This window comes from Poecilia latipinna, unplaced genomic scaffold (genome assembly GCF_001443285.1).
Source record: "Poecilia latipinna isolate Pla-1442-1.1 unplaced genomic scaffold, P_latipinna-1.0 Scaffold1008, whole genome shotgun sequence".
Lineage (NCBI taxonomy): Eukaryota > Metazoa > Chordata > Actinopteri > Cyprinodontiformes > Poeciliidae > Poecilia > Poecilia latipinna.
Window position 1 is genome coordinate 64,947 of NW_015113624.1, and position 10,597 is coordinate 75,543.

Below are 10,597 nucleotides of genomic sequence, written 5' to 3' on the forward strand. Positions count from 1 at the left end.
TCCAAATATAGACATAACCTGTGTAATCTTTAGGGCTGCAACAAACAATTTTTATTAATAATCTAGTATTCTATTGATTGTTTGGACGATTAATCGATTAATCAAATAACAGTTGATGTCCTATTAACCACTTAAGCCTTTTTATTTACACAATATTTGAAATACATTAAAAGATACAACAAATAAAAATAATTTAATTGCTTTTAAAAACTTTTTACTGCTAAAAATGCAACAACATGGCATTCAAAGCAGCCAAAAAACAAAACTGCTAATAACATGAGAAAGCTCAGTCCTTTCTGCTTAACATCTACACAGCGCAGAACTCATTTATTGGCTAGTTTTTGGATTAACAGATCAATAATTAGAAAGTTAAAAGTGCTTAATAGGAGATATTTTTCTTTGCTTTAGAGAATTTGATCCGAGTGACGCTAAAATTTTGCCACTTCAGTAATTCTGAGTAGAATGGAAGTCGTTTTTTGTTTGTATTTTTTTGTACAGTTTTGCCCAGTTACTCTCTCAAACATGTTGTTCTTTTGCAGATGACCATTTTTTGAATTTGATTAGTCAACATAGCGATTAATCAGCAGTTAAATTAGCTCACGATTATTTCAACAAATGATTTAATCACGATTAATCGTCTCAGCTCCAGTAGTTCTCACCATTTTCAGTTCTTGATCAGGCAAAAAGACTTTCCGCTCATCGGTGGGTCAGTTCAGACACGTCTGCCGTCCCCCGAGGCTCAGCCACGGTGGCAGATCTCGCAGCAGTCAAGGCAGAACTCCAGGAACTCAATGGGCTCGCAGCAGGACTCGAACAGCACCGAGTGGCAGTGGGCGGGGCACCCCAGCTCCTCGCCGGGCGCGTCTCTGACAGCCGTGCAGCAGCTGGCGCAGGAGGCGCAGCAGCAGGAGGAGCAGAGGCCCTGGAGGCAGCAGGAGGAGCAGGAGGAGCAGGCCTCCAGCAGGCCCAGCAGCACCACCGAGAACTGGCACCACAGACACGCCAGCAGCAGCCCCAAGCACGAGTCTGCAGGCGACACGAGGATGAAGACGACTTGAGTCTGATGTTCCATAAAAGGCTTTTTTTGTTATTTTTTTTTAACATGTGTGTACGTGCGTGTGCGCTAAACAAGGGATTAGCGACTCTATTAACCCAAATTAATCTCTCGCATTTGTTTGTTTGCGGTGTCAAGCGAAACTTCAAAGAGGAAAATCTTGTGTTTACTTAATCACAGCTTTGTTCAGTCCTCCAGGGAAAAATGAAAAAAAGAAAAGAAAAACCCACAGAGGCTTTCAGGGATAAAAAAAAAAAAAACAATCAGGAGGAAGCTGTCACATGATAATTGCTCTGCTGCCCAAATTAGGCGCAGACCAAATTGCATACGTTGACCTCGTCTGTGTGCTGCGGTGCGTGTCTTGGGTTCCTCCTGTATTTGTTTATTTTATTTATTTATTTTCATCTGTGCGAGGACCAGAAGAGAGCGAGCCGGTGCAAATCCAGCTGTTTTATCCTGTTTACTGAAGGAAGCCAAAATAAAAAAAGAAAGGGAGGTGGCAGAATTCCCTGCGGAGTAGGGCTCAGCATCTTCCTGCTTATTCCACTGATTTATACACATCCCACATATAACTCATGCTAATGGACGTGTGTGGATGAAAGGGAGGCGTTGTGTGTCGCTCTAGAGTTGATTTGATGTAGAGCTTCACAGAGACGACGGCGTGAACCCACCGGTAGACAAGCAGGAGACAGAAGGGAAGCAAATGGACTTCATGTACTGGAAAACTTTCTGTCCGGAAAGTTTGCCGTTTGGTTGGAATACGACTGAACGAACAAGACAGGCCGACTCTGAAGATTTGACCGCAGGGTTCAAAGAACAAACCAGTTATTTTGTTTTACGTTTTTGGCAGCTGGGAACATTTGGTGTTTTCATCAGGATTTTTACGTGACAGGCCAACAGGAAGTAGAAGAGTGGAACGTGTCATCCATCCTTTATCAGACCCCTTTGTTAAACTCAGGTGGATTAAGGTTGCTACTTTGACTAGGCCATTCGAGATTAGACGAGTCTGTCCATATCTTCTCCAATTCCATTCAACTCCTACATTGTTATTGAGAATTTAACTTCTATTGTATGTAGATCTGTTGAAACAGGTCATGCGGTTTACCTGCAGATCCAGGAGCGGGTCGGTCGGGTCTGGGCCCACTTCTCTTGCTCCGGCTCCTGTAGCCGCGTACCAACGCCGCTGAGCCCTGCGGCCGGCTCCGGGGCTGCGAGGCCTGTTCGGGTCTGCTCTCCGGGACGGGGAGGCCGCATCGGGGACACGTCGGCCTCTGAAGGTCACGCTGAGGCGTCTTCAACGCACCGCGGTCCCCTGAGGGCCCCGTCAGGGGGGCAGGAGCCGGCAGAGGCTGGGCTGAGGCACACAGACACACACGGGTGATGTGGCAACAAGAGGAGATTAAAATGCTCTTCGTTTATCAGTTTGACTTGACGAAAACCAAACTTCTTCTTCTTCTTCTGTGATACTAAAAACACATTTTGTGAAAGTGTTGGGTCTACCATCACAAGAACACAAAACAAGAAGCACATCAAGGGTTGCGAATACGTCTTTAGCAATGTAATTAATTCGTTTTCAGAAAGTAACCTTGTATTTCCTGTAATTTATTTTGTAATCTGCTGTTTCCTAAGAACAACAACTCAAAGTGGGTAAATGTTCAACCAGGCCGTGGCGTCTATCAGGATAATCAGTGTCATCTGTCCAAACGCAAATGCAGCATTTTCATCTAAAAAAACATGCCTGCTATTTCATTTGTTATCCAAAAGAAAAACAACAAACATCTTACGTCTTCTTGTCAGCAGATGTACAACTTTAACAAACCAGAACGAGCAGCGTGGCGTTGTGAACCGTTGTCACTGCAGCGCCTCGGTTTCCATGTGTGCCGCTGCCCATGAGCTCAGCGCTGAAGGTATTTCCTCCGCTAATGGAGTCGCTCGCTCAAAGGAAATCCTCGGCTGAAAGCTCAGCCAGCTGAGAGGTTGGATCCTATTTGCACTCATGTTGGAGATGAAGCTCGGCCAAAACGGGAGCATGTTTGCCACAAAAACCTTAAAACATCGTCCTCCCGCTCACTTTTGAAAATGTCTCTGCTCTCCTTCAACTGGAGAGATTCACAAAAAGCTAGGCTGAATTTCATGTTTGTATTTTATAGATTTTCACAAAAAAAAGATAATAGATTTTTTGTTTTTCTTTTTGGGGGAAGGGGGAGTTCATCGCTTTGTTTTCTAAAATGAGTAGTGTTTCTCCAAAGCTTTTAATCAATCAATAATGAAAGTCAGAAACAATTTTCAAGTCTAACACATGGGGGAGGGGGAAAGTACATTGTACTGCTTTGCACTTGATATTTGCTGTATAAAAAGCTAGTTTTACATGAGTTATTAAGTCTATTAGGTCTAATGTGTTTGATAAAATAATGACAGAATTAACTGATTCACGCAGAATCTAACCAATTTTTACTTAATTAATGGCAGATTTCAACGATTTCATGAGTTATTTTTTTATTTATTGAAATTTGGCACTCTTTACCCTCCATACCGGATCAGTGAGTTGTTTAGAAATTAAGTCGTGGAAGGCTCAGAACAGCATAAAGCTATTTAATAAGATTTTTTTTTTTTTTACAACTGTATCTAGTTTTGTACATAAGGAACGTTAAATGCTAATCCAAAGAAGCCTGAAAATGTTTGCCGTTAATGAGAATACACACTCAAAACATGACATATACGGAACAACTGGATTCTTAACAACTTTATGTGTAGTCTGTTAAAAAGTCTGTTATTATAGTAAATTATTACATTATCATACATGATTCGTTAAAGGTACAAATTATGTTATAAACCCCACCATAACAAAGGATGAACTCAAACTCAGAGATTAAAAATGAACAAAATGAACCATGACAAAAAAATATGACAAACAAAAGAGGAAACAAAAGGAAGAACTAGTAAATACATAAAAATAGTAAGAAAGTTACATGATAAATAAATAAAAGTGAGAGAAATGCAACAGAAACCAGATAAACCCTAAATAAAAACAATTCTCATAACAATGACTCACTTAAAAGATGTTTTCAGTCTATATTTAATTTTTTTTTAAAGAGATGGAGAGCAATTTGCTGAAAGTATTTCAGAGTTGGACCCTTTAATATGATTTAAAAAATTGACTATTTTTATTTTAACAATAGGGATGGTGGAGTTTATACATTACTGTCATAAATTGGGTTTTAAAAGGCCCAAGAGATAAGACGAGACGGGGGTAAATTTTATATATCAAAACACAAGTTAAATATCTATTGTATAAAAAAATTGTTAGAATCCTATTAACTAAATAAAGGTGCTGATAGATCAAAACTACAGTTAGATGTCTCCAATATAGCAGCCTAAGATTAGATGATAAAATTAACATTTTTACTAAGTCAACACCCAAACCGATAAAATCACAGCTGGCACAAAATCTAAACTCTGACTCAGATTCAGCTTAAAACTTTTATTCTGGAAAAAAAAAGTCACGTTTTTGTTTTTGTTTTTTTTAAATAGTCTTTTTTTTTAATGGCTTGCCTAACGTGATGCACAAACTGTTCAGATTAAAACAAAACTTTAATTACAAGCAAACAAGTGTGCCATTTATGAACGCGGTTTTCCTTCAGAACAAACATGTTTTTGTACCTATACAGAAAACCGATTACACGGCCCGTTGTGTCCGGTCAGACCACCAGCACTTGCCTTCAGTCGGCCTCGTTTCCGCGGACGCCTTTTCTCCCGGCGGCATGTTGGATTCTCATGTTTGTCGCCCGCTGCTGCAGGACCTTCTCCAGCCTTTTGCTCTCCAGCCTTTTGTCTGAAGAGCAAAAGGCAGGGTGTTGCTGTGGGGTCAGGAAGCCCCCACAGCAACACCCAGCACGCTGACATGAGTCACCGGCTGTGTGAGAGGCTCTGTGTGTCGGTTTGTTTTGTTTTTGTTCGGCGCCTTAACAACACTCCCCTTCCCTGCAGACCCGGTGTGAGCGGCCGCTTGTTAGCCGGGCTGATCAGAGGTCGTCTCCTCATTTCTGCTTTCAGTCGCCTAACACGGCGGAGGCGCATGCCGCACAAATGTGGTAATTAACAACAAACACTAATAGCAACTAGGGATGCGGTAATAGCACAAATATTATAAAAGAAAGTGGGGAAGAGGGGGCGGGGGGACATCTTAACTAGCCAACATAATGTGGCCTAGATTTTCTTCGTTTCGGGAAATCAGCGAATGACCGATAATTATGTGAAACCAGTCTAAACTACTACTAACCTTAACATGCTAGCTAACTATAGCTCATACAATAATGTTTGTATGCTAAATAGATTTAAGTCAGTCACTCCACATGCTTAAGTTAAGCTAACCTGAGCATTTTAGCACATTTTTTACATTAAGGTTAAACTTTGGCGACTTTAGAGAGTGAAAGCTAGCTAACCTTTATAACTTACTACAACTTATTACCACCTGGTCATATATGCACATGCGCGATTAACAACAGTCACCCCCACTGTTGTCAACTTAGTGGCTTTGTTGCCATAATTAGCGAGTGTTTCCGACAAAAATCGTAATCGCCAGGTCAAGCTTTTAAAGAAAACTGCAATCGGTGCGCCCCTAAGTCTCACTGTTATCCACACACTTTGGGGGCCTTAGGAAGAGTACCCATTGGGATCCAAATAAACAAACAACCATGCCAACTTTATAGGCCTACATACCGTATTATTGAATCACTGTTTTTATTTTTTTGGGAAGTGTGGGGGGTATTTTATGAGGTGAGCCAACAAAACGTAGCGCATCACTGTGAAGTGAAAGGACATTTTACTCCATCGCCTCTAACAGGTTTTCTTCCGGGACTTTCTTCCACTCCTGACCTGCTCCCCTGTCCCTCATCCCCACAGCATGACTCACCCACCAATTTCCACAGTGGAGACAGAGTGTTCAGCACGGGCCACTTCTTCTCCAAATTACTTTAACATTATAGGCCCGCAGTCCACCATTTTATTCCTGTGGATGACGAGTCCTTGTTGAGACGACTGGTCCCGTGAAGGACGGCATTGTTATTGTTCTATATGTCGATGAGCGAATGAACAAACGACCAGCCTTTTTGGATTGGCTGTTGGGGGAAGGGGGGGGAACGTGCTGTCAAAAGTGCTGTATTTGACAACGTGTTGGTTACGCACATCAAAGCAACACACAAATGAAGCTGCTGAAGTTGTCGAGCACAATGCTAACTCTCAGTCAGAGGAGGATGTCAGGCGGTGAGGCTGACGGCGAATCAAAGGCAGCCCTGAGAGGCAAACAGCAAACCAAAAGCAAACATGTTATCGGCAAAGACAATTACTGACATCAGTCGAGACAGGGAGCCAGGAAGTCCTTTGTTCCACAGCGAACAGATGCAACTTCACCCCGTCTCAGCAAGACAGTGTGATGCACTTTGGACTGTCTGTTCATCATTTTTATTTTTTATTTATCTGTTTTGCAGAGGCGTCAGCCAAAATCGGAGCTAAATGAAGCATCTTGAGAGACAAACAGAGATACACACACACACACACACAGCGACTGAAGCTGTGATCTGAGTAAAATTGCTTATTTGCTAACTTTACTCTAAGCTGTTTATATAAAACAGCTTTTTTAGTTTTTTCACGTAGAACCGGATTTTAAAAGGTTTTCTGAAGCGATTTATTGTGTTTCATTACAAACACAAAGCACAAAAGGTCAGGACATTTGTCTGGTCAGGGTTTTTTTTTTCTTGGCAGTGGTGCAACTTATGAAAGAAAACTAAATGAGTTGAGCAGCAGAATGCTCAGGAGCTGCCAAATTTAAAACTAATAAGAACTTGTTTTTATTTTATTTACCATCAATATTGACTGGATATTTATGACTACATATCTACTGTGTTCAGTTGTTCACTGTTATATTTGGACTTATTGTGAGATCCAGCTGTTTTGGTGACATTAGGACGACAGGATGGAACCAAAGATTTGACGGGATTTTCCAAAATAAAAGGTGCCCAAGGTGCCTAACCAAAGATTTAGCCAAATAACCAAGACGACCAACAGTCTGCTTTATCTTTGCAGTTATTTTTATTTTTCTGGTGGAAGGACGATTACTTCAGTTTTTTCCTTCATTCAGCTCAAGAAAACCTTCAGCCATCCAACTTCTGGTTGAATCCAGACATTTTAGTAAAATGCGAAGTTTCAAAACTTAATTTGGAAGATAAGAGGTAAACAACAGGATGTCATCAGCGTGAAAATGTTAGGAAACATCCTCAAAAAGACGACAGAATCGGAGGGAGTAGAGCAGAAACAACAATGGTCCCCAAAGCAGAGCCCTGTGGAACACCAACATGGACAGGACAAGAACGGGACACGAGGGGAAATGACTTGAACTGAATTTTTATACAGTGGCAAATATTTAGTGGGTGTGAATAACTTTTGTGGGACACCAGGAGATATAGGGTGCGCCAAAAGCAATAATAATAATTAAAAAGACACTATGCAGCGTATTAAAATGTACAATAAGTTGACATGTTTTATTCAGTGACACACATCTGACTCACACCTGCAGACAAAAACGTCCATTACATTTCCATTACAAGTTACCGTAGAGAAAATAAATGTCGGGGTTACCTGAACGCCCCGCCGAAAATAAATAAACAAAGACGACGACGTCTCTATGTACAAATCCAGTCCGACAGAACTCACCACAGGAAACATGACCTCGGTACACAGAGGTCACGTTTTTGTTGACTGGAGAAAGACTCAGGAAAACTCCTGAGTGCGTTTCCAGCTGTTGCATGTTACCGTCTCGCTCACTTTTTAATTACACAAGAACACAGACGACAAACAGTCCAATAAATCCGGATTTAACTTGCAACTTCTTAACAGACAGGTGAGAGTTTGACCTATCTGTATTTATTTCTGCCATTTTGACATGTTTTGTTTTTCCTTTCAGTTATGTGCTTTGTTGATGCATCTGTCCCAGTAAGTTTTTACAAAGAAAAGGAAAAACAATCACTTGATTCGAAAATGAAAAGTTGCATTTATAAAGGCTGACAAAGTTGCTTTAAAACCCACAGTGACAATAACGAGAAAAAAAAAAAAACAAAGAAAAAACCCCCCACCTAATTTAATTTAAAATTCAACATTGTTTCCAGTCGTTAAACACAGGTTTGCTTTTTGTCCACATCTGGAACTGGATGAGGAATGCAGATTTTTACAGGTAGGGAGAAATGTTTGCGTAATGCCAAAATGGATAAATAAATAGGACATAAAATATGTAACTGAGTATGTTTGAGCTATCGATATGATAATATCTCATAATCACAGCCTCTTCCTGCAGAGATCCTCTGACAAAGTGATGTGGTTAAATGTTTGTAACAAACTGACGTTTTGACACACAAAGATTAAATTATTGCATTATCCATACAATTATATATAAAACAGCTTCCAAAAGAGTAACTTTATTTGATCCAGTACTTTTACACAGCCTTACAAAAGTATCTACGAACTCTGAACTTCATATTTTATCAAGATACAAACACAAAGTTTAATGTTTCATTGGGATTTTCTGTGAGAGAGTAACTGTGGTAGAGCTGTGCAAGTGAAGAGAATCTGACTGGTGAAAGAAAGTGTTGTCTTATAGTTGACACAGCAGCAGAATCTAAAGACTAAACTTCACACCTGATGAAATCCTCCCCATCCACTGTGAAGCACGGTGGCAGCAACGTCATGCTGTGGGGCGTTGTTTTTCATCAGCAGGAGAACATGGAGGCTGATCAGAGTTGAGAGGAAGGCGGCTGGACTTAAGACTAACGATTATTTTAGAAATCAATTTTTCTATCAACTATTCTGACGATTAATCGGTTGAAATAAATCGTCATATTCAGCAGATTTTTCCTTTAACCACGTAAGCCTTTTTCTATCCAATATTAGAGATACAATACAAAACTCAAATAATACATAATTAAATTTTTTTTTTTACAGAATTAGAAGTAGGTGAAGCTAAAACTAACTTGAGGACAAAGACTTTTTTTTCTTTGCATCTAAATGCAATTTTTTATTTTTATTTATTTATTTATTTATTTTACCAGTTTTGTCTTAATTACTGCTCTGAATATGTTGTTTTCAGTAAATTACCCTTTTTCTGAGTCTGTACACTCCAGTTAATGATTAATCAGTTACTAAATTAGTTGACAATTATTCCAATAATTGATTCATCACGATTCATTTGATTAATCGTTTGTAATTTTGAATTTTGCAAGAAATCCCATTGTGGCTGCAAACAGTGGAGAAGATCAAAGGTCACAGACACTTTAGCAAAGTGTCTGCATTTCATTTCAAATGCTCTTCAAATCAAACACCTCAGTAAAGTTGCAGTAGTACCATGCTACTCCAAACATCTTAGGATGCTAAATGAGAGCTTGAACTGGCGTTAAAGGTCGTAAAGGTAGAAGGTCACTCGAGGTCAAACAAAAGCTCCTCGCTGTTTCCGTGGATCAGAGGCTGCAGACTGACTGGATTGAGTGTCGGCAGCTGACCCTCGTCGTCGTTGACTTTCTCGAAGTAAAGTTGCCTCAGTGAAACAAGAAAAAAAGAAGCAAAACCGTGTTGGTTATTTTGGTTAGTGGTTGTTTTCGGTTTACATGAAGCTTCTTATTAAGAACGACTCACTGCTGGACTGGAGGAGAGAGGTTTTGTTTTCTGCTGCTGCCGACAGCCGCTTTGTCGATTCCTCGAAGGTTTCGGCTCGAACGCTCCCTCTTGAGGCCCGGCAGCGAGGCCTCTGCCAGAGCAGCCTGAAAAAATATTTGAAAATTCAAACTGAGAAGTTCAAGCTCCCCGTCTTCAGAGAGCTGCTAATTTAAAAAAAAAAAAAAGCTTTCCAGAAACGTCAACGTCTCACCTGGAAGGTGGAGTGCAGAGCGGTGCCCAAAGACAGACTGGAGCAGACATTTTTCATCAGCGATGGACTCCTAATGGAAACAGAGTACAACAGCAAGGAGCTGGATGTTATTTATTGTAAGGTAATTAGTGCACACATGTAAAAACAAAAGAATAATCAAATTGGTTTTGTCTTTAAAGAGATTCCAATTCAAGTTGAGATTTTACTTTAAACATAGTACAAAAAGCACATTTAAATGTATTTATTGACATTAGCTTCTTATGCCCAACTAGCACATAACTATGACCACTAGATGGCGGCAGAGTGCTTCCAATATGATCCTTGGTATGTGTTGAATAGGCATCAACAGGCGTTAAAAATATATAATATATAAGAAGTTAAAGGCTCAGCACAGGACAGAATAATAGAGAGAAAAACACCTGTTGACTGTAATAGGCTGATTTTTCTCCAGACAGACTGACTGGCAAACAGCCGATTACTGTCTTCGTCTCATAGCTTTATCTTTTCCCATCTATGTGTTGATGTATGTAATGTTTGCAATATGTTAATATTAGAGGTGTACCGATCGATCGGCCACCGATCATAATCGGCCGATTTCCAAATGATTGGTGATTGCTGATCACGGTCTCTTGTTG

General features: G+C 40.2%; 2 protein-coding genes across 2 annotated transcripts in view; both read right to left on the reverse strand.

Annotated features, from left to right (window-relative positions):
- Positions 1-229: 229 nt before the first annotated feature.
- LOC106958699 (myoD family inhibitor domain-containing protein) lies at positions 230-5,031 on the reverse strand. The gene is made up of 3 exons (XM_015050739.1): positions 4,772-5,031; positions 2,160-2,408; positions 230-1,026 (listed from the first exon to the last, which is right to left on the reverse strand). Exons 1-3 carry the CDS (start codon positions 4,815-4,817, stop codon positions 740-742), a joined length of 582 nt encoding a protein of 193 aa, XP_014906225.1. The 5' UTR covers positions 4,818-5,031; the 3' UTR covers positions 230-739.
- Positions 5,032-9,289: 4,258 nt separating this feature from the next.
- LOC106958701 (forkhead box protein P2) overlaps positions 9,290-10,597 on the reverse strand; it is a 25,868-nt gene continuing 24,560 nt past the window's right edge. The window contains exons 12-14 of the mRNA XM_015050742.1: positions 9,963-10,032; positions 9,731-9,855; positions 9,290-9,632 (exon numbers count right to left, since the gene is read on the reverse strand). Coding sequence (XP_014906228.1) covers positions 9,515-9,632; positions 9,731-9,855; positions 9,963-10,032 — 313 coding nt within the window. The 3' untranslated portion in view covers positions 9,290-9,514. The remainder of the gene's footprint in view (positions 9,633-9,730; positions 9,856-9,962; positions 10,033-10,597) is intronic.

Excerpts from the sequence above, each read along its gene's own strand:
- LOC106958699 (XM_015050739.1), bottom strand. The coding sequence starts at position 4,817 with ATGCCGCCGGGAGAAAAGGCGTCCGCGGAAACGAGGCCGACTGAAG. Across the intron at positions 2,409-4,771 it reads GGAAACGAGGCCGACTGAAG|CCCAGCCTCTGCCGGCTCCT; the intron begins GCAAGTGCTGGT and ends TGTGTGCCTCAG. Across the intron at positions 1,027-2,159 it reads ACCCGCTCCTGGATCTGCAG|ACTCGTGCTTGGGGCTGCTG; the intron begins GTAAACCGCATG and ends TGTCGCCTGCAG.